General features: G+C 36.0%; 1 protein-coding gene across 1 annotated transcript in view; it reads right to left on the bottom strand.

Annotated features, from left to right (window-relative positions):
* LOC129754200 (uncharacterized) overlaps nucleotides 1-25,119 on the bottom strand; it is a 99,118-nt gene that overhangs the window by 24,843 nt on the left and 49,156 nt on the right. Inside the window, exons 2-4 of the mRNA XM_055750094.1 lie at nucleotides 19,008-19,169; nucleotides 12,475-12,682; nucleotides 9,943-10,138 (exon numbers count right to left, since the gene is read on the bottom strand). Coding sequence (XP_055606069.1) covers nucleotides 9,943-10,138; nucleotides 12,475-12,682; nucleotides 19,008-19,169 — 566 coding nt within the window. The remainder of the gene's footprint in view (nucleotides 1-9,942; nucleotides 10,139-12,474; nucleotides 12,683-19,007; nucleotides 19,170-25,119) is intronic.

The raw sequence follows: 25,119 nt of genomic DNA, 5'->3' as shown, positions 1-25,119 counted from the left end.
TTCAAGGACATCGAGTACGAGCCATTGGATCTGCGTCCGAAGGGAATCCGCACCGTTCTTAAGAACCTGAACCCGGTCGACCATGGAGAAGCAGAGCGAACAAAAAAGTGCCCCAAACGAATATCGGTATTTGCATTGATGGAATACATTTTCAGGTGCAAGTGAGGATTTTCTTATTTAAGAAATTAGTGAAAAAAGTTATGAAATAAAAAAAAATGATTGAAAATTGAAAAAAAAGAAAAAAAAAATGCCGAAAAACTATTCAAAATTGTAGAAATAAATGAAAGATTAAAAAGTCAACTGTTTTATCACTTTATTTTTGAGTATCCGGAAAATATATTTTTGTCCCCGTTGTGATGAATGATTCATTGGATTGGGGCATTGGATGTAACTCTCGGGTGTGTTCAAGGATTGAAAAACTCATTCATACGAGCAACGGAACCCGCATCGCTCCGATTTTTGCTCATAAAAATGCTCTGGAACGCGAATGAGGTGTGAGCGAGAATCTCCTGTTCTCACGAATCAATTCCGACCGAAACGAAAACACAAACAAGGTTCCTGATTCCTTATTGCTTTGCTTCCCTTTTCGCACACAAAATCTAGCATCAACCCGAAGATTGCGTAGCAGCGAGCCGGTTCATGAAAATTTTTACCAACCCGCTCATGAGCCGTGTTGATAATGGTATTATTTTTTCCCGTGGAAAAATGTTCGTCCCTTTGCGAAGGTTGAGCTTGAACAAACACTAACAGCAACAATGCTGACGCCAAGCCGTGTTGGCTTTCGATAGCGTTGGACAAAAAGAATTGAAAATAAGAAGAACAGAGTATGTACGGCCAGCACATCCAATCCATGTTAGTGATGTTATTATTCTTTTCAGGCAAATATGCCGAGGCCGCAAAAATTCTTTTGCTTCTTGCTAGTGCTGTTATTATTGCTTCCTATGGAAGAAAGTGCGTCAGTTTTTGAAGCTAGGAGCTTAAAGGAACATCAATAACATCAACAGCAACAATATGAACAAGTGTAGGCCAACGGGAGGCCAGACGGTTCGTCTCTGAGATGGACGAGCCGACAGAATCCTTTTTCTTTTTTTTTTCCTACTTTTTTTTCTTCTGAACTGACGTACTTGCTTCCCTAAACAGACAGCAAGCTCGGTGTCAAAATTTTCATGAAGCAAATACGAGTCTCTCGTGATCCCGTTGCTCAGACTCGCTCATGAATATTCTGTAATACGAGCAACATAGAAACCGCCGTCGTAGAATCGTTTGTGTTGCTGTTCGTGATTGTATTGAACACAAACGAATAGCGAGCCGGCGGCGAAGCATTTTCGTGTGCGTTTCGAGGAGTGAGCGATTTTTATAGTCCTTGGGTGTGTTATGTTTAAATATGCCAAATTCTGTTCAACTGATGCATGGATGAGATGGTCCATCAAGCAGAGGCACAGGTAAATGCAAAGCCAAGAACCGTCAAGCTTGAACGTTCAAAGGTTCGATTCTTCAGTCGTGTTCCATTCGACAAAAAAAACCAACATCAGATAAAAAGGATTGATGGAGATGGGAAACAAATAGCTTTGGGAGGAAAAAGACAAAACAAAAACAAAATTTTTCTTTTTTTTTAATTTTCATTCAGTGGGTTCAACCGATTGTACCCACTGAAAAATATTTTGACAATTGAGGCCAGGCCGTATAGAAGCCGAATTGCAGGCCAAAACCGGCTTTGGATCAGCCCTTAAGTGGAGTACAAAGGTAGTTGGTTTTGTTGGGCATATCCTATAATGTACTATAATGCCTAATAAAAGTCACTTTTTGCGGCTTAATGGTTACTTGGGTGAATCTTTAATATGTGATTCTATTTTATCAAGTGATCCTATCCATGGAGAATGGATTGAATTTTTCGGGCCGCAGCTGTGTTATAGAACAATAAAGATGATTTTCCAACATTTTTAAGATAAGCTTTTATTAACACTTTTGTTTTCATAAATAACTTGTAAGATGACAAAGTTATAATCAAAACAAACTAGTTTTTATTTGCTTTGATGATTTATCTTAAACACCCTAGAATGATCATTGAAAACTCAAATAAAATTTGGGCACCACTTCCTTTCGAATCCGTCTTAGAAGGAAACGAAACGAGCACGAAGGCACCAACAACAACAACAACTCCAACATGTCCTTACTTCTGTAGTACGGCGGCGCGCCGAGTGTTTTGCAGACAGCCATGTACATACGCTACACACGCACGCTTCGATGGCTGAACGTCAACTGAATTGATGGTCGGTGGCTGTGGCTCTTCGGCCTATCACTTTCTTTCTCCATGGATTCGGTTCGGTCGGTCCTAGGTTAGTGGAACGAATCCAACCGCACAAGAACGAGTCCACCGTCCTGTAACTTGTAAGTTGCAACTTGCAAATTTGCAAACGTACATCGCATCATCGCGCTGCATGCAAGCAACTTGCAGACTGTAGCTATCTTCGGAAATGATTCTTTCTGTTCGGCTCAAGGGATTTTATCTTCGGGCTTGCAAGTTTGAAATTTTCGTAACGTGCAGTCATCGCGACTTTTACTTGCAGACACGTTCGACGCTCTGCACGTAAGGGAAATAGAATCAGTCTGCAACTTTGCAAGATGATTTTTTCGGAGCTGACGTCGGGCTGTTAGAATCGGCACTGCATGTTTCATGATGGGATCTCTTTGCACCTCTGAGCGTTAGGTAACGAGCCTATAGTAAACAAAGAGACGAAATGTATATAGTCTCTTTAGTGTTAGGGATTTCTGTTGAAATAATACATCTAAAGTACATCGTTGAATATACGATGAAAATACGTCGTGTGATGTAATATCACAACTTTCTATGTGATATCGCATCAAGTAGTCAATGTTTTCTTCCATTGACGTTCAAATTGTATTCATTTCAAAAGATAGAAACGGATTACAGACCTCAGCTGTGTTTGTTTGGATTGTAAGTACTACCAAAATTGAATTAAAATATAAGCAAACCTTAAACTTTGAATATAATTTCCTTATTTTTCATTTTTAGGAAATGTGGCCTATTTTGCATCAGCGGTACAAAAAATATCAGATGGTTTCAAACAGCCGGATACATCCTGACGATGTATTATGTGTATAGCACCAAACCGAATAGCGACAGTAGGACTAGCGATGCTTTTTTACTAGCGAGAATCCTGTCATTCGCAGGTTTGTTTTTCTTTTTTCAGTCCAGTAGGCGATTTCGATGTAGTACTCGAACTTTGTTTATGTTATTTAATGTACATTTCCCTTAGGACACCAATCGCATGCTTGAAGTCTCATAGGAAACTCGCGCTGCGTCAGTAGGCAAAGCTGCTGTGATTATTAGCGCTCATATTTTGGATTTTTTCGTCATGCATAATAATATTAAGTAACATTTGCGACTCAAGTTATGTGCAGGTTATTTTTATTTACATAGTATTCCGTCTCACGACATAACTTGACGAACATAATTCCTAAAATTCACTCGGTTCATAGCAACCGTTCTCCAATTTCTCGGGCACCCCACGTTCGCCAGATCACGCTCCACTTGGTCTAACCACCTCGCTCGTTGCGCCCCCGCTCGTCTTGTTCCTACCGGATTCGTAGCGAACACCTGTTTTGCAGGACAGTCGTCCGGCATTCTCGCAACATGTCCAGCCCAGCGTTATGTGCAGGTATTTGATGTAATTTCACAATACTTTCTTTGCTGTGTTTAATTTATGTTTAATTTAAGCTGTGTTAAATTATTCACAAAACAAAGCGTTTTTTTCGAATACACTCCTTAGTTCAGGTGCGTTTTATATTTGAATTTATGTTCTTGGATACGTATGTAAATTCTTGGGCCTCATGGGCTTCATGGTGTCCTTAACAAATGAAAAAAGGTCGAAAATGTGCATAAATTTTTACTGACAAAACAGTGCAAATCCAGCTGAAAGAGCTTTAGAAGCTATTTGTATGGTACGGGATTTTTTTAAAGCAACATTGTCATCGAAACAATTCGTATTTATTTTAAAGTTTCTATAAATTTACTATTGCCGATAGTATTGTGTTTAGGTTTGTAGGATATAGTTTGATTGTTGAATTTAAAACATTTGAGTTCCAGAATAGGAAAACATTATGAAAAAAACATGAATTTAATTTTCACTCTACCCTGGATTTTATAGTTGAGACACCATGAATATCACGGTACATGAAACCGTGATTTCACTATCAAACTCATTGTTTTCGACCATGGTATTTATTGTTTTGGCCAAAATTACCATGAAAAAATGGGTTCTTAAGCAACTTAACAATGAAAAAATCAACTTTTTTTCTATACTTTTCAGAACACAAAACATATGAAAACACTTGACTCTCGTCTGAGCTAAGCTTTAAATACTTCCAACTAGAAAATAACAACGATGAGGTAATAATATTTAGTTCTTTTCGATTCAATATTCAGTTTTCTTTAAAGCTCTTATTCTGTGTTGGTTTCCTTCTAAGCTTTTGTGGCGCCTGGCAATTTAGAAATTAACGATAAAAATATATTGACTTCATGTCTCATTTAACCGACCTGATGATATATGAAATGACATAAAATGATGATCTCTAGCTCAACAATGGCAATACCCTAAAACAATCGAATGTTATCAATTCTGTTTATGGTTTTCCATATACATAATCTCTTACTTCATTTGTCAGTCCTCGTCTTCCACTCAAAAAGCACTATAAGTTACTAAACCTTAAATTAAATGTTTAACTCAATCTCAGTTTTGACTTAACCAACTGACAACTTCGCATCAACTGATAACGTTGCCTTATCTCGATTTAAATCCTCGACACGCTAACTTTCCTTAACATTCTTAACATTACTGAAGTCCAAAGCTGGCAACCAAGCATTCAGACAGAGTCCAAAACTGAGCCGAAATACTCAAACCTGTTTGGCGCAAATTGTGTTTTTGATCCAGAAGATTGCTAAAATCGCTTTTAAATGATAGTTACACGAATTTAATGTTATAAAGATTATATTCATGTATCACTTTATAATAAACCTAATGTAATATTATCAAAAATGCAAAAAACAACATGGTAAAATAGTTTTGATTTAAATTTTGTATGGATTCAACCAGTGGTTTTCCGATCGAAGTATAGAGATTATGCTTAAAACTGTATTCGTACTCTTGTGAGCCCAAGCAACCAAAAGTCCCATAAAACAGGTACAAAAACGCTTACTCAGCCCCATCATTGATATGAAGTACGTTCTATGTAGCTCAAAATTTAAGTTCTTACTTATACTTTCAAGTTCCAAAACAAGTCTTAATGATCTTCTACCAGCTTTCAGCGGCCTCTCAAAAAAATCTCTCTCTATCTCAATTGAACCGTTGGCTTCGGTTCATATCATCTTCTCAGGATTATTTACTGTGTTCTGTACCGGTGCCGCCATGATGCCACCCGCCGGATTTCAAACTCGACAAATTGCTAAATTGCTTCTTTCCTACATTTCCTACATATATCGCATCAGAATGGTCACTCAATTACTAAATTACTTTTTGATAAAAAAAAACTTGCCCGGCTTGGGGATAGAACCCCGACCTTCGTGGTGAGAATCGAACACGCTACCACAAGACCACGCCTACATGTTGTTCTAACTGAAACTAAAACTCGAAGAGGTGATTTGATTTTGAAAGCACATCAATGCACTTTTTGTGACTTATCAAATCCCGTTTTGAGCACTTTTGTGCCCTTTGTGTGACTTACCAAATCCCATATTGATCACTTTTGTGCCCTTTATGTGACTTAAGTCCCATATAACGTACGTACTTTTGCAACTTCCAGGTTCGTTAATGAGTACATATAGTTCACTAATGGGAATTGGGCAAAACAAGTCACATACAACGTACATATTAATCACTTTTGCAACTTCCAAGTTCATTTATGAGTACATAAAGTTCACTAAAGGGAATTGGGCAGTTGATTCTCTTTGTCAGCCAATATGTAACTTTCAATGCCTTCATTCAAGTAAATATGTGACTTTTGGTTGCTTGAGTAATGATTAAATTGTTCGGATCTCAAATCTTCATCTGTTGATTGTCAGAACTGCTTAATTTGATCACAAAACTCACAGTTCCAAGTTGTTTTCCAACATCCCGTTGAAAGAGTTAAGTAAATATTTTCCTAAAGTTGTCTAAAAATAATTTTTCGACGTTGCTCTTTGAGGGAGTCTTTTTAATTTCACCTTCAAAAAACAGAAACGTGGTTTCTATGAAAATTAGGATGACAGCAAAATTGGTCATGTCGAATTTTGAAAAGCGATCATATATACCGACCCCGTTCGTTTTTGGCAACATTCGATTTTGGCAACATTCGATTTGGGCAACATCCGATTTTGGCACATGTGCCAAAATCGAACGGTTTTTAGAAACATCATTACCTTTCAGTTTTCGCTATAACAGGCCCATTATAATTTAGACAAACACCAAAAATACGTTTTACGGGTCAGAGATGATGATCGAATACAACAACAAAAACAAATATTTTTTTAAATAATTTAAAAAAAACTCAAAAATTACAAAAAGATGAAACTATAAAAAATTCAAAAACAAATACAAACAAAAGATTAAAAAGAATGACAAAAACAGCAAAAATGACAAAAAAAAGATTATAAACAAAACATAAATAGTGCAAAATGCATCAAAAACATGAGGAAAAACCCGATTTAATACACTTATCAGTGGATTGGAGGCTTTCTTACAGAGTGTCAATTATCTTTGGAAATAAATGACACAATAATGGATTCCTTATTTCTGAATTATTTATTATTAATCTATAAAAAAGATTATGATTAAAGAAAATCGATAGCAAAAATTACTAAACTCAATATAAAAAACCCGATTTAATACACTTATCAGTGGATTGGAGGCTTTCTTACAGAGTGTCAATTATCTTTGGAAATAAATGACACAATAATGGATTCCTTATTTCTGAATTATTTATTATTAATCTATAAAAAAGATTATGATTAAAGAAAATCGATAGCAAAAATTACTAAACTCAATATAAACCCGATTTAATACACTTATCAGTGGATTGGAGGCTTTCTTACAGAGTGTCAATTATCTTTGGAAATAAATGACACAATAATGGATTCCTTATTTCTGAATTATTTATTATTAATCTATAAAAAAGATTATGATTAAAGAAAATCGATAGCAAAAATTACTAAACTCAATATAAAAAAAGGTGCCCAGTACGTTTTTTGGAGGATAAACGAACTTATATTCAACGAGTTCATTTATAATCCAAATAATTCAAACTGTTAAAGTTTGAGAGCCACATATCTCGACGCTCACTAGTGGTCAAGGGGTTAACCTCCTAAACTCTCATGCTAGATGGCGTGGGAACGATTCTCTGCTGTTTTATGAAATTTTTGTCAAATTTTTGATCGCCTTTGTAATTAATTTAGCGATTGCTGGCTACTGCTGCTGAGCAAATGGCTACCTTTTTTGGAGCCAACGTAAGCATGATATGTTCTATGGAATAGAAAAATTTTAAACAATTTTGTTTTTTTTTTGGTTTTGAAATAAGTCCTACAGGAAAAAAAATGCAATTTTTTGATACTAAATTCATCAAAATCGTGAAACCTAGAATAGGAGTTAATGTGTTAAGAACGTTTTTATGGAACATACAAATTCCCGGACATCATCGTAACTCGTCGAGCTGAGTCGATTGGTACCTATAAAGTGGGGTCTTGGACCCTTAATTAATGATATCCCCAACTGACCGTTCCCTATGCCTTTCTGTAAGAAAGCCAAAAAACATGTGGTATCGTTGCTTGTTCAAAACCACCATTAAGGAAATGCCATTTGCTGTGATGGGACCGACAAACAGAAAATCCGCCAAGACACCGGGATGAATTTATCTATCAAAATGCTTCAAGCTCTTTCAGTTTGAACATCGTTACTTTAAGCGTTCACTGGTGGTCTAGTGGTTAGCTCTCTGGTCTAACACGTTTCAGGGCGTGCGATCATATCTCTGCACTAGTTTGATGTTTTTTTGTCAAATTTTTGATCGCCTCGTGATTAATTTAGCGATTGCTGGCTACTGCTGCTAAGCAAATGGCTACCTTTTTTGGAGCCGACATAAGCAAGATATTTACTATGGAATAGACAAATTTTAAACAATTTTGTTTTTTTTTTGGTTTTGAGCTACGACCTACAGGAAAAAAAATCCAATTTTTCGATACTAATTTCATTAAAATCGTGAAACCTAGAATAGGAGTTAATGTGTTAAGAACGTTTTTATCGAACATACAAATAAACGGACATCATCGTAACTCGTCGAGCTGAGTCGATTGGTACCTATAAAGTGGGGTCTTGGACCCTTAATTAATGATATCCCCAACTGACCGTTCCCTATGCCTTTCTGTAAGAAAGCCAAAAAAGGTGCCCAGTACGTTTTTTGGAGGATAAACGAACTTATATTCAACGAGTTCATTTATAATCCAAATAATTCAAACTGTTAAAGTTTGAGAGCCACATATCTCGACGCTCACTAGTGGTCAAGGGGTTAACCTCCTAAACTCTCATGCTAGATGGCGTGGGATCGATTCTCTGCTGTTTTTTGAAATTTTTGTCAAATTTTTGATCGCCTTTGTAATTAATTTAGCGATTGCTGGCTACTGCTGCTGAGCAAATGGCTACCTTTTTTGGAGCCAACGTAAGCATGATATGTTCTATGGAATAGAAAAATTTTAAACAATTTTGTTTTTTTTTTTGGTTTTGAAATAAGTCCTACAGGAAAAAAAATGCAATTTTTTGATACTAAATTCATCAAAATCGTGAAACCTAGAATAGGAGTTAATGTGTTAAGAACGTTTTTATGGAACATACAAATTCCCGGACATCATCGTAACTCGTCGAGCTGAATCGATTGGTACCTATAAAGTGGGGTCTTGGACCCTTAATTAATGATATCCCCAACTGACCGTTCCCTATGCCTTTCTGTAAGAAAGCCAAAAAAACAATAAAACATCTAAAATGGTCGGAAATTGACTTAAAATAACGTTAATGATAAAGAAAATTGTTAATTTGTAAGAATAAGTGAAAAAAAAAATCAGAAAAAAACCGTTCGATTTTGGCAACATTGGAATTTGGCAACACAAAATGTTCGGACATGTTGCCAAAAACGAACGGGGTCTGTATTTTGTAGGTTGGCCCAAAAAACTGACCTCTGCGAAATTCAATTCAATCGGGATTTACGGGTGCCTCAAAGCGCTCAAAGTTTCGGGTTTTCGACCCTCAAAAATCACCAAAGGGGGGACCAATGGAAATTGGAAAATTCGAAATTTAATTAGATGCTACAAGACTTAAGAAGGCATAAAACATCTAAATCTGGTGTTATCTCAAAAAATTTGTTGACAAAAATAGATTTTAAAATAAAAAAAAACTATTAAAGTAGGGACCAAAGGAAAATCGGAAAATCGACTTTTTTATGCTAAATGACTTAGAAATGCATAAAATATCGAGATCTAAAGCTATCTGGAAAAAGTTATTAAGTTTTTTTAAATTATTTTTTCGAACAAAGTAGACAAAATCTAAATTTAGTTTAGTTCAGGCAATCCATGGATTGGTTCACACACGATACAATGGAGTAAAGAGACTACATACAAAGAGGCGCAGTCTGGTCCCTTTTGAAATAATAATGATAATAATAATTTTATAATGGATTGTTATAAAATGGAGCAAAACGCAACAGTTATGCTACGCAATAATGCCTAATATCGAGCATGTTGGGAGAAATACTTCACTAACAACCTTGACAATAGCTTAGTCGACACTAATATATGATGATAATAAACCGTGACAATTGTTTCCAACAGCAGCGAGCCATTAAACAAGCTTAACAGCCCATAACGGAAACTATATAATATACACGTAGTGTTGGATGATGATTACTTACTCTCGATACTTTTCGTCGGCGGAGCGCTCCCGGACCGGAATCCCGGACAGGAACAGGATGATGAGGGTGGTGAAAATTGGCGACATAATTGCCACCCACTCGACGCCATCGATTACATTGAGCGAGATAACGAAAATTCCCCACCAAATAACGATCTCGCCGAAATAGTTTGGGTGTCTCGACATTCGCCAGAGTCCTGTTGGGATGAGAAATTCGAGAAAAAGGAAAGAAATCAGCACAACAGCAGCACGTAAGAAACTCATCTCGCGGACCAAATTCCCATAGGGCGAAACTGTGCTAGGTCACATTTCGGAATGTGGCGAATTGTGGATAGCCTTGTAATGTTTTACGTGGTTTTTTGCTATACGAAGCTTATTTGAGGATAGTTTCTGTTCTACCTTCAGTAAAAAATTTTTTTCAGTTTACGAATAACTAAACAATTACAATGTAGAGATAGCTTAAGGACCAAGTCTTTACTAAAATAAGATATTGACTTTTTCCTTTTGTTGTTCATTTTTTATTTACAATTTCTCTTTAATTTCCTGACAATTGTCAGCATTTGTTTTAGTTTTAAAACACGCTCCTTCACTCTCTGGAGCCACTAGGTATTACATATATGTTTTGCGAGCACATTAATTGCCACTTTAAGAAAAAAAAAGTGGGATAGATTCGAAAGACTTCATCGTTCATAACTGAAATATAATTTCTGCAGTTGGGCATTGGTCTGAAAGATTAAAAAAAAAATTCCTGCCGGCTATTGTTCGAAAGTATCCTGATATGCAACCTATAACGGTAAAAAGATAATCCAGAAACGGTCGTGGCGGTTGACTCGATAAAGTTCTTCAATTCTTTAAGGTTGATTCGGTTTTTCGATAATCAAATTTATGAATAAATCATTGATTCGCGTGTATCTACTACATTGCAACCGTACGTACATACGTACGTGAAAGATCGAGCGAAAGTGTTCGGGTTGTAAAAGGGCTATAAAAATTCAATAAACATCAAATTCTGCCAGACGTGAAGCGCCCAACAAGGCAAGGCAGGAAATACGAGATGATTTTCGCGTGTAGGTATGTATCATTTGATTGATGAAACAGGGCAGTTGCGAAAGATTTAAATTGTTATAAAACCGATTCATGTTATGGAAATTTGATTACAAAGGCAATGGCGATGGATTCAAACTGTTATTCCGTTGACAGCTTACTCGTACATTGATATTCAAAATCAATTTCAAAGTTTTCATAACACGTTTGACGATAATTTACGTAATCTCTAAACGTCAACCAAGTATCATCGGATGTTGGAAATATCTATTGCAAAAGTTTAAGGATTCATTCAAGGCGCTTACAATTGGGTTACGCTATATAATTCTACTTGATGGAGATGCTTCCTTAATTTAAAAAATAATACATCTCACTCATCGCGATGTTCTTCAGCAGACAACCTCGCCAAAAGGACATCTTATTTCTACCCTTATTAACATTTCCTTTATGTGCCTTTGTCATCCCTTCAGCTAATATCAATCATTAATCTTACGGCTCGAGAGCATACTAAGCCGACAGACGAATTTCTTTGTTATTTTTTCTTACTCTCATTTCGTATCCATATTCCAGAATATTCTTCTTTCATTTTCCCGCCAATATGACGTGCGATTTTCTCGCTCTATTTCTCCTCAAAAGAAAATGAAAACGGGGAGCTGTTTTACATGAAAATATGCTGCCAAAATTATGCTAATCATTCCTGCATCGGGGAAACTGGCCAGCAAAACATAAAACCTCTCCCGGTTTTTCGATGGGATTTAATGAAACAAGAATCATAGACACAAGATTGCAAACAAATAAATAATCTGGAATCGGAACTGGAAGCTTGGTAGGATCGTTTGGACAGTCTCCGAACGAAGAGAAAAACATAAACACGTAAACAGTAGTGAAATTGGATCCACCTTTAAATTATTCAACAAAACAAGAAACAATCTTCGAAGCTGGTATTCAGTGATCTGGGAAAACATTTATCATTTCTTCTGTAATCGGATTACCTACGTAAACTATTTTCGGACCTGTTCGAATAACCGACTGAAGCAGGGTGAAACTTTTTCCCTGCTTCAAACGGCACAAACACGAGGTATTTACGAGGATGAAAATTAGTTTCCGGTTGTCTTATTTCATCGAACGTTCTAGGATGTCTGCTGACTACTGCCTTAACAATATCTAGTTTGAATTCTACCATTTATTTTGAAACTTTTGATTTTTTTAATGATAACCTACAGTGCTATTCATAATTCCATAGAAACAGGGTGCATACGCTTTGTAACGTCAATTTTGAACTTCTGTAACTTTTTATTCGGATTCAAAAATGTGTTCTTGATAGAGATCCATACTTCCGACAAGTTTGGAAAGGAAATGTAACGATATTTCTCAAACACAATTATCGAACGCTGCCAAATCACGCGCTCAACCGTGTGATTATGTGCTGCACAATTTTATGGACGAACATCAAGTTTAAATTGCCATAAATTTATACATAAATGCTTACCATCGTTGCAGAATTTTCCCTGATTGGCCGGATCCTGGCGAAAAGAAAACTTTTGCAAATCGGCGTACGTTTCCGCCAGCAATCCGGTGATGAACATTCCCGTGCCGGCCGAGTCCAGAGTGGTCATCGTTCGAGGGGCGTGCGGTATCGAGTGTCGGGGTGAATTTATGATGATCACCGGCAATGAAACGACGAAAACCCAAACAGCCTGCAATTGGACACAAGGAGATACGCAAAAAAAAATATCAGCAAATATCCAAACATACACCAATTACAATATTCAAGGTAGGTGGAAAAAGTTTCGATGTTTTGTGGGTGTTTAGGCGACACCACACCTGTACATTAAAACATTGAAATGGAAATGTGTAAAACCACTGAAAAGAAGCCTTTAGTAAGTACACTTTTGACCAAATATCGCAACTTTTATGAAAGATAATTTATTTTTGGTGTCCATGGTCTTCGAGGAGTTAACATCATTTAAACTGGTTTTTTAATCTTCACTTGGATTTAAATCAAGACAAACGAAAACTTGAATGTTTTTTTTTTTATTAAAACGAACACACACATATTGGATCTCAGTGAAGCTTCATGTTTCTTTGAAGAGATCTAAATTACGCTTAAGACTAAAGCGTACATCTTTCAAAGACATGATGGCTAGCATCTTACTAATGCTAAAACCACCAGCCCATAGAAAGAGCACTATTCATGTATGCCGTGACCGAGAATCGATTTCATGACCTCTGGCTTAGAAGACTTAAACGCTATCCTCTAAGCCACGGTCGGCGGTTTACATGATATGATTTAATTGAGCTGTATATGAAAAATGGATTTTAATATGGTAGATAGAATAAATAATTCTTATACGAAGTTTCAATTTGTTTGATATCCGAATTAACACCAAAAAGTGCACTTTTTCATTCAATAAAAATACTTCAATTACATCATTCGCTGCAGAAACTATTCCTTTTTGTAGATCAGTATTAAAAATGTTTATGAATTAAACCTTAAAAATAATCCAATTCATTTAGTATGGAAAGTCCCAAAAACGACGTCAAAAAATTGTCCGTACACTGAGGCCTTTGTCAAATATTAGTCAAGTAAACAGTTATATGTCAGTCTGTCAAACGCAGAAACGTGAGTTGAATCTCAGCAAAGACAATTTCCAGAGGTCTGAGCGATAAATACGGTAAAATGAACTTTATCTAGCATAAATCAGTAGATTTCAACAATTTGTGGATTAAATTAACAGGAAAATGTCTGTAAAATACCCGTTGACATCCGGAAACTGATTGCTGACCTGAAGAATGACGGTAAAAGCTTGTCCGAAATTTATTTATTTACTTGTCTTCGAATTACGCATAGAATAGTAAAATGGCCATGTTCGTCGGTTCAGTATGTCCTTCAGAACTTTAAGAAGATTAACTCCCTGGAGACTAATCGTTTAAGCTGATGGTTGGTTTGATCGTATTTTCGGGTCAGAACCAAACAATCATATTTATATTCCTGTAGACGCGTAATATGACTGATAAATCTATTTATTTTTCTCCGTGAATGAATGTCAAGTTTCCGGAGCCATTTGCGCTGAAAGCACCCCTAACTATTACATGGCCACCACCGTACTTAACTGTCGGTCGCAAATTTTTCGGATCTAATTCAGTATTTGGATTACGCCATACTCTTACATGTCCGTCAGACCCAAAAATATTAAATTGGCTTTCATCAGTGAATATGACGTTCTGCCAGAACTCTTCCGGTTCCAGGACATACTTTTGAGCGTATTCTAGCCGTTTTTTTTATTATTTTTAGTAGATATAAAAGGCTTCTTAAGAGCAACACGATCTCGGTATTTTTTCTCATGAATTATGTTCCGTACCGTTTAAGGATTAACCTGTATATTTTCAAAATTCTTCAGGCTGTCAGCTAGTTTCGGGGCACTGATTTTAGGATTCTGAGGATTTTCCTGACAATGATGCGATGGTGACGATCCGTAAGCTTCAGTTTGCGTCCTCTTCCTAGAGTAGTCTCCAGGGAGTTAGTCTTCTTAAAGTTCAGAAGGACATACTGAACCGGCGATCGTGGCTGTTTTACTATACCTGCAACTTCGGACAAGCTTTTACCCTCATTCTTCAGGTCAGCAATCAGTTTCCGGATGTCAACGGGCATTTTTGTGAGGAGCAGACATTTTTTTGTTAATTTTTATGGATTGAATTAACAGAAAAATGTCTGCTTCTCACAAAAAAGTACCCGTTGACATCCGGAAACACGAAAATCTACAGATTTATGCTAGATAAAGTTCATTTTACCGTATTTATCGCTCAGACCACTGAAAATTGTCTTTGCTGAGATTCAACTCACGTTTCTGCGTTTGACAGACTGACATATAACTGTTTACTTGACTACTATTTGACAAAGGCCTCAGTGTACGGACAATTTTTTTACGTCGTTTTTGGGACTTTCCATACAAAATGAATTGGATTATTTTTAAGGTTTAATTCATAAACATTTTTAATACTGTTCTACAAAAAGGAATAGTTTCTGCAGCGAATGATGTAATTGTAGTATTTTTATTGACAGAAAAGTGCACTTTTTGATTGTTTGGATGTCAAGGTACGTGTTGTACGGACAGTTTTTTGATACAGTGTATGAGTGAAGAAGAAGATTTTTTCGAATTTAATTCAAGTCGCCACTTAATGTTTAATAACTTGACAAGTTTTCACTATTATCCTCGAATAAAAATACTGACGTGCAGACGGTTGCCTATGAAAGCAGAATCAAAAGATGGTTTACTTAGATTTCAACTAAAACATATAAATTTTCGAATAAGTAAGAGCAAGTTCACTGGTGTTGGGAAAAAGTGGTAGAAATTCTGACATTTTGAAAATTGTTGTATTGTTGTATTGCATTTTCTTACAACACTGTTTCTATTTAGAGCAAGTTCACTGGTGTTGGGAAAAAGTGGTAGAAATTTTGACATTTTGAAAATTTTACCATGCAAAAATGTTTTCAAGATCTTGGGGCGTTGTATTTTTTTTTACAACACTGTTTCTATTTCAGCCGTATGTGATAGAAATATTGCTATTTTTGCATCACAGCATGCGATAATACAACACGTGTTGTAAAATAACTTGAAGGCCACAGATCTTGAAAATGTTTTTACATGGCAAAATTTTCAAAATGTGCCGTAAGTGTCAAAATTTCTACCATTTTTTCCCAACACCAGTGAACTTGCTCTTAAGTCGTATGTGATAGAAATATTGCTATTTTTGCATCACAGCATGCGAAAATACAACACGTGTTGTAAAAAAACTAGAAGGCGAAATTTCTACCACTTTTTCCCAACACCAGTGAACTTGCTCTAAAGGGGATCACTGATGGGTGATACACTGTGAACAAAACGTACCTTTCTTTTTGTGAAGCTTTTCATCAATACTCATGAAAATCATGCAATTTCGCAATTATTTCTTGTTTTTCATTTGCACCCTATGTGTTGTTATCTTCCCAATGGAGCATATATGTATCGCAGATATGATATTTATGCATCTTTTGTTCTAGACTTTAAGTTTAAATCAATATTTCTATTTTAAAAAAGTGAAAATCTCGTGGGAAGGAAAGTCAAACTTTCGAAAATTATAAAACTAAGAGCAAGTTCACTCGTGTTGGGAAAAAGTGGTAGAAATTATGACACTTGTAGCACATTTCGAAAACTTTACCATGTAAAAAATTTTCAAGATCTGGGACCTTCAAGTTTTTTTTACAACACGAACTCTATTTTCGTCTACTGTGATGCAAAAATAGCTCGATTTCTATCACATAATGGCTTAAATTCAACGCCCAAAGATTTTGAAAATATGTCTGCATGGTAAAATTTTCAAAGTGTCAAAATTTCGCAACATGAGTGAACTTGCTATAGGTAAGATGCTCTATGGTAGTGTAATAAAGAATGACCACATTAATAGGTCTCATGAGCGAACGGGGTTGGTATGAAATGATTCGAAAACTCGAACCTGGTTATTTGGAAACTTCAACAATACTTTAATTACACACCTCGGTAGCATAATATAAACGTTCGTTATAACAGTTGGATTATACACCTGTGCGTGTTTAAAGTTCGTAAATCTGCCAAATTTACAAACGTAGGTGTAACATATGGATGAATTTACGATCGAGGATAGCGGAAGTCGGTGGGCACATAATAACACGTGTTCCGGTTGGTAATTATCGTCATACTGCTTGCCGCTGATTCGGCAAAGCCGGGTAATTGCATGACCTGTTGTTACGTACCTACAGGAGTATAGGAGTACCTACATACGGCATTTTGCATTGGTGGTTGTTCTCTTGCTTGCCTTACGTTTCAGTTTATCTCTGCGCCCTGGATAACGAAAGGGTTGCTGGCTCTTGCGGGATGTTCTCTCAGTTTAGTCCCCTTTAGGACAGCTTTAGTTATCGAGAACACCGCAGAAATCCAATTAAAAATTAATTGGCTTAGTTTTAATGATTGTTCGGTGGAGCCGAAACATAAATTTAACCACACATTTAAAAAAAAAGACAACGCTGCCCAAATACGCTCAACCGTGCGGGATTTTCATTGAGATTTCAACCTAGGTAATAATTTAGCCCAAGAAATCAGTATGTATAGATTGGTCACAAAAATATATTCTGGATTTTTAAATGATTCGGCTAGTAACGTTCATGGGTAATCTGCTTCAGGCTGTTTAACAGGTTGATTTGCCATTTCATGCTAAATCAACTAATAAGTGCTTGTGATTTTTAACACATACCAGTCAGGCTTAATTTAATAGAATACACTTTCAACACCAGTTTCTGTTAAACAAACTCCTGTATAATATTAGGATTCTTAAGATTTCTATTCCTTTTTGCTGATCTAGGATATGGAAATTTTATTAATTAGATTTTGACCAATTCGGGGACTTATCTGGCGATAGATTCAAAGTGGCGCCATCACATCTTTGGAAAAGGAAACTTTATAGGTCTACCAAATTTGACTTGCTTATTTTTAATCTAGGTATGTACTTACAAACGGACGCAAAGTTAACTCCACCATCCCACAGTGGTCCAAAATGCGAAAAACGTGATCGTTGCTTATAACTTTTTTAGGTCACATTTTAGCATATCGGTGTCTTCGGAGAAGTTTGTCAGTAAAATCAGCTCTATAATATAAAACTATTATTTTTCTGATCAATCCCCCTACAAGTGAGATAAAATTTCTAACTTCTCTGTTATAGGTTTTAGCTCTTTGATGTCTTCGACAAACTTGTTAAAAATCAAATTTTCTACAACTTTGTCTCAGATGCCAAGTTTCTAAAATAATTATTATCCGAGATCGGCCAAATAAGAAACTTAACCTCTAAAAATCAGTTTTTTAATAATAACCTTTTTCAGTAAATTTTAAGTTTAATAATAATACAAATGCGCTTCCAAACCTTTGCTTCTGACATCGCGCAGGGAAAAGCTAGAAGAAAACACACGTACCTAGTAGAATGCGCTGTAAGTGCTTTAATAGAAATCGTTGTTTTTAATGCAAACATGGAAAAGTAAAACTGATGTATCTCGCTTGAATACAAGTGGATACTGACGATTGTACCTGCATCTTGTAGACGAAATCTTCTACTTGATTTTGCATCTAAAGGCGGGCTGCCCGATGTTGCCTGGTGTTTGTAAAATAAGGCGTGAAAAAGACCTATTTTTGGTAATCTTTTTCTCATAGCTCTGCAGTATCACATTTCACAAACTTAAAATGTTCAACAAAGTGGTGTATTTTAGTAAGACAATCAACTTTGTGGAACATTTTATTAAACTTAAAATTTACTGAAAAAAGTTATTTAAAAAAAACTGATTTTTGGAGTTTAAGTTTCTTATTTGGCCGATATCTCGGATAATAATTATTTTAGAAACTTGGCATCTGAGACAAAGTTGTAGAAAATTTGATTTTCAACAAGTTTGTCGAAGACATCAAAGAGCTAAAACCTATAACAGAGAAGTTAGAAATTTTATCTCACTTGTAGGGGGATTAATCAGAAAAATAATAGTTTTATATTATAGAGCTGATTTTACTGACAAACTTCTCCGAAGACACCGATATGCTAAAATGTGACCTAAAAAAGTTATAAGCAATGATCACGTTTTTCGCATTTTGGACCACTGTGGCATCCGTCAGGAAAAAGAGCTAGTGAGAAATAATCGCTCTTTATAATTTTTGATGTTCTTTCTGAAGCATCGTAATATAGATGAAAATTAGTGACTTAATTTTTTATTAACCTTAGCACAACGAGCATACACCATAGCCGAGCATAGCCATCGAGGCCCTACACAATTAGTAAAATGAGAAAATATTCAAAACTTCTGATAGTATAACTGACGTTCTTGTCCATTCTCTTAAATATTCTGAAGAAAAAGATGTTTCAAATTGTTTTATGATTCATTGTCCAATTAAATCAAGCTATGCTTAGCAGATTCAGTTATCTGAGATATGGGTTCGATTGCGATATTAATGACTAGTGTCCCGAAATTCTTACCTGAAACGTCCAGAAGACGGCAAACCGTATGACATTCCTTCGATTATCTTCAAACTGTTTGTCCCGGCCTATTTTCACGATCCGATAGAACAAATATCCGGACAGTCTCGCACCCCATAGGCAAACAAACACCGTCACCATCAGCTGCCGGCTATCGTAAGGCTGTAAGAGGAAACCGAGAAGATAAAATGGAAACGTTGAATAATGGTGGTTCCTTCTTTTATGGCAAAAGTCGGTCTAAACGGTCGGAAAACAAATATTGTGCAAATGACAATAGATCCATGGTGATGATGTTCGGTGTTGTGGAAAACTTATGCAAAACAATGGTACGGATGATGGCACAAAAATTGGGCATAGAGTGGTTCCTGGACTTCAATTTTACATTCACAGAAGAGACACAGATCACCTAAATCTGCCCAGACCAAAGTGATTATTCAAATAAATATGAGAGGCCATCTGCCACAATATGGGAGAGGTCATAGAGAACAGACGGCGGAATTGAAATTTGAGAAAGACACAAAAATGAACATTTGGATATTTTGATTACTCCATTGACTTTTTTCAATAATACCATTAAACACTTGAGATTATTTGAGCTACGTTATTTTATCCCTCTCCATAAAAAAAATGAATGTCCTCTATCTGTGGTGGAGATAGAACGAGAAAAATATTTCCGTTTGATTTCCATCACACGTCGCTGGAGGGTGAAACGGTTATGCGATTTTGGATCCTTTCCAATTGCGAAAATGATTTTCACCGTGTCAGTGGAAATCCATTTCGGTAATGTACTCCTATGAGATGGGTCGATTGATTTTCGAGAGCAATTTGAGTAGAGTATTTCGTTTGGTTCGAGCGATAGGTTAGATGGAATTTAATCGAATGAAAGTTGAAAGGATTTTAAACTAATTTCTCCGAATAGGATTACTTCAGGTGGCAAATGGATTCAATTTTTGCTGTTCTTTTGATGAAATGAAATGTTACAGGCAGAAAATGGAAACTACACGAGTCTACAAAATTGTAGTTCTTCTGAGGTGTAAATAGGTAAAACACCATTTATAAACGCTTGCACATTATAAGACAAAATTAACTTTTTTCCCATAATACGATTGCTTTAGCAATGCATAAATCTTTTACAACATTATTCTTTTAAATCATTAGTGTTTTTTCGTTCAAGTTTTAATTTTCGGAAACCAGTCCGTGAATATTAAATATACTAAATTTGTATTATGGATCCTTAAGAATAAAATAGGAAACTTGAAATGTTTATTGAAAAGAGAAAATTATTTGATAAACTTAACGTGCTGAGAACAGTAGATCCATTACCAGGGGGCTCAATTGAGCCTTTTGGTGTGGGGGAGTGTGGTGGGCCGCTACAAAAAAAAAATACCTCTTGAGTGAGTAAATGGGAAGATTTTATCTGTGAAAGTTTAATAAAGTAGGATCACGATGAATCTGGTCGCACTATTTATTATACCATAGCGCTCCTAGTTGTCGGATCTGGAATGTTTTGACAGTCAGTGTGCAGTGTGCTCAAACGTTTCCGTGAGATCCCAACAAACACTTTTTGCTGAATAAACGCTGGAAAAATATCGTGGTTCAATTTTTAATCAGCAATCTGGCTGAAAGAAGGCCTCAAAAATTCACTAATTCACGTGTCTTCAGCCTTTAATCATCTTGATCTGGAGAAGTTATTCAGCAAACGTCATCAAACGTCAATTGACGAATCAACCAAAAAAAAAGAAAAAAAACCAGTGTCTATCCGATATTTGGCACCCACTTTTTCCCCTCTGTGTTGTTTTTTTTTCGTTTCTACTGCCCCGACTTTCAAACCTCCGGCTTGTTGGTCGCATGCCGCAGTACGCAGAACCAATCATGCAGTCTGCGGCGCGATGGAAATTTGTCGATCTTAAGCGACCAACATGCCTCTTAACCGAAGATATTTTTTTTAAATAAGTGTGAGAGAATTGATCTTTTTTTCAGTTTTGGGCACCAAAAGTAAAATTTGTGAGAAAATTAACTCTTTATTTCAAAATTGCTAAATGAGAAATCATTAAAAAAAATTCATTGCATAAGGGGCCGTTCAGATACCACGTGGACAGAAAAATGAGATTTTTGACCCCCTCCCCCCCTCCGTGGACAAGCGTGGACATTTGGCAAACCCCTACCCCCCTCTCCGGATGTCCACGTGGACAGATTAGATTTTTTTTCTAAAAAGAAAACACCACTTTTTGCATTTTTTTTATTCAAATGGCTGATTTAAAAAAAAAAACAATTAATTATTTCCTGATATAAAATAATTAAAAAAAATAAAAATTTCTAAATTATCATATTAATACATGCTTTCAAGTAGCTACTAATTGTATAAACTTAAACTGGAAAGTAGTGAAATTTTAAGATTTTGATTTGAACATCCTAATACTTATTCACCTTTAGAAAATATTTTGAAAGTAAGTATGTCCACGTGGACATTACTCAAACCCCTACCCCCCTCTCCGTGGACAAGCGTGGACATTTCCATACCCCCCTCCCCCCCTGAGTTGTCCACGTGGTATGTGAACGGCCCCTAAGGAAAACAAAAATTCCCCTCTCATTCCAATCAAGCCGCCATCATGCAGGGCATTTTACCACAGTTCACAGTCTGTCAAATTCCAATGGTAGCGAAAGGTTGAACAAAGGCTGAAAAAGTGTTATGGAAGCAACTCTTCAACTCCTCCCGTTGGCTGCACTGAGACTTCTTTAAACGCTGAAACAAGGTTATAGTTTGTCTTTATTCAACCATTAATCTGAAGCAGCAATTACGCCTTAGCTCAGCTTTTGTTCAGCGAATTGCCGTTCTTAGGCAGCCAAAATGTTTATTGGGATGTTTACTATCGATTGGCAGGTTCATACCAAGCGTTATAGTGGAATTAAGGACCGGAAACTGCATTTGAAAGTGTTGAGAACGATCAAGGTAAACCCAGGGCAGTCGGATTATGGCATCGCCAAGAAAATCAATGCCGACCGGTGCACCGCCCAGAGGAATTCATCTGCGCGAAGGAATACGATCTAATCGGGCCATTAAGCAACCAAACCGGACATTGAAGAAGAATGTAGAAGCCAAAGGATGGGCTCGGAAGTTATACAACAAGGTTGTAACGAAGTACGACGGATGATGCATTCTCATGGATGACGAAACGTACCTGAAATGTATAAGAAGGAGTGCCTTAAAAAACGTTTTTTTTTCGTACATTAGATCTCACAAAGGACCAGTAAAGTTTTCGCCAGATTTGACAAACTGCCACTACAGCTAAGAGGTATGTACAGTGGTATCGGGACAACGGGTGGATTTTACATCAACCCATCCAACTACTCTCAATTCCGCCCTATCGAAAAATTTTGGGCAATTGTCAAGCAGTAGATGTAGAAGAATGGGGTGCATCAGAGATGAAGAGATTGTGGAACAAAATGGCCGCTAAGGTCAGCGAATAGGGTGTCCAAACTATGATGAGTGGTACTTGACGAAAAGTTCGAAATTTCATCAAAACAACATCGGAATATTTTTTTATATTTATTTTTTTTATTATTTTTCCTTTAAAGCGCTATAAAATCCCTACATTTTGAGTACAAAATATTTGTATTTCGTTTACATAGATCTGAGATAGACCCTTTTTAATGCGTCTTGATTCATCGTGATCCATGCTTTAAATTTTCAAAAGTTAATGTAGTAGATTAAAAAATTTAATTTATTTTCTTCTCTTGCAAACTTGAGTCAAATTTTAAATATTGGTTTAAACTTTCTTTTTGCAAAATCTGCTATTAACTAGAATTGCCATATCCTGCAACGCCAAAAAGAGGTTGTAAAGTACATTGAAATCATACTTTAAAAGATTCAGAAGAAACGTGGAGATTTTAAGCAATTCAAGCTCTATCATTCTGTTGCCATTTGGGTGAGTTAACTGAAAATTATGTTTTATTTAAAATGCTTTAATCATATTAAAATTATCACATTCAGTTGTTGTCCATATCTTTGTAATCTTCTGGAAAAAATCAAATGCTCAAATATGTTGGATTTTTGTAACAGATAAAAAGGCTTCTTAAGCTTTTTGCAGCTGGATTTACATTCTTTGGCCAGTTAAAAGTCCAAACTATGCTGAATGACGGATTCCTGCACCATTTCGACCTATTAACATTCGCTCCACTATTTATTCAAAAATAGGTGAAAAGATAAGAAGCCAAAGGAAAAAGTCACTTTTGCAATACGTAATGCTGTGTTTTTTTGAAGCAGTGACTCAGTAAGTATCTCAAAGTGGTCAATTTGGAGGAAAAAATGACGAAAAAGTGGGTTTCTGTATCGAAGAAGTTGCTTTTAGATTATGTGGATGAGTAGGCGTTGACTTGATTGCAACGCATGCGTTTTTTTCCACCCGTAGAAAATTTTCGCATTTTCGTCCCTAGAAATTTTTATAAAACTTATTTTTTTCAATTGAAATTCTAGTGAAATTCCGATTAAAGTCATCACCCGACGGAACTAGAATTAGAATACATCGTGTCGGAAAACGATCGAGGTGAAATTTTTAGGGGAGTTCAAAGTGTTATGTCTTTGAAACCTCATCCACAAGGCCAAGTATCTGACAAATCCCCGAGTATTTGTGTTTTTATCTGTGAAAATAGTTGAAGTGGACAAGTGTTGGGAAGTTGGGAAATGTTGAAATAATAAAACTTCTATCCGTGTTTCTTGGGTCCCCATTACTGTCTCATCCGTTCGCCTAAACTGCTTTCTGAACGGAACGGAACAAAAATCAAAAGGAGGCTCCAGCGCTCAACCACAATAATTTTATCATTATGAGAGGGAAGGATATGAAGTTTTAGAAATTAAATGTTTGCTTAGTAATTTATTTTATTTTGTCCGATAAGATAAGTAGCAAATATTGTCGCTGGCAACGGTTACCATGCGTTGAGAGCAAAAACTTGTGCTCTCTTGAATTCTTTCAGAATATCGTTCAATTCGTAGTAACTCTGATCGCTTTAGCCAGAAGTTGAAAATATGTAGGGTAAAACTGTACAAGACGCACCAGCTAAGCATAATTGCTGTTTACAGCGATATTAATCATTTGAGAACCAAATTGAAAGTTGACGACGATTCAAGGATGAAATTTACGTATTATCCAAAAGAAAAAATATTATAAAACCACGATTTTGACTATATTTTTGTAAAAAACTAAAACAGCCAGAAAACAAACCGCGGGGTAGAACGCCAAAACTAGTGGACAGAACGCACCAAATAGGAAAGGTGGTGAGAAATAGAACAATGATTATACGGAATGTAATTATTGAAACAACAAATGTTTAATTACATGCTCATCGTATTTTTGTAAACTACCATTCTTTGGCTAAAAATCATTTAGTATTGCCAAACTCATCGAAAATTTCGCTTTTCAACATACACTTTTTTATATCCTTATAGATAAAACGCCTTCAAGTAGGCAACGAAATTCAATTTTGTTGACTGATATAGTAATATCGCGGCAAACATGGCGGCCGATAATTTTTTCGAGTCGAATATTGGTGCACCGTTTTAACTCGAACAGAGACGAAATTTGTTATAATTATTCATTGCTATCGTCATTTGGGAGTCAGCAAATAAAAAGAATGGCATTTTGTTTTGATATTTGGGTTTTCTCAAAAGTTAACAGCACTCCAAATTTGAGCCTAAAACACGTGGTCTTGTGGGCATTCTGCCCCAATTTAAATATGATTGATTTAAGTTAAAATTTGGAGAATGTTTATAAAATACAACAAAATATTTATAGTCTTCGGAAAGTGCACATGAGTGGAAAAACGATAAGCTGTAGTTTCATCAGATTGCGCAGGCTGTTTCACCATAAAACCTTATATGTTACTTATGAAAAATTACAAGTTTCTCGCTGATTCCATTAATTCTCCTTTTTTCTGAGAACTAAAATAGTTTTTGTGAACTTTTCATCTATTGAATGATGAAAAAGCTTGTTTGCTACAATAAAAATGAAGAAAAATATCATTCGAAGCCGTAGGTTAGTGTATATTTGAGAAATACTGGCATGGGCCATCTTACCCCGCTGGTGCGTCTTGTACAGTTTTCCCCTACACTGTATCA

The sequence above is a fragment of the Uranotaenia lowii genome, chromosome 3 (genome assembly GCF_029784155.1).
Source record: "Uranotaenia lowii strain MFRU-FL chromosome 3, ASM2978415v1, whole genome shotgun sequence".
NCBI lineage: Eukaryota > Metazoa > Arthropoda > Insecta > Diptera > Culicidae > Uranotaenia > Uranotaenia lowii.
The sequence above is the reverse complement of the archived record's forward strand: the minus strand, read 5'-3'. Positions and strand labels throughout refer to the sequence as shown.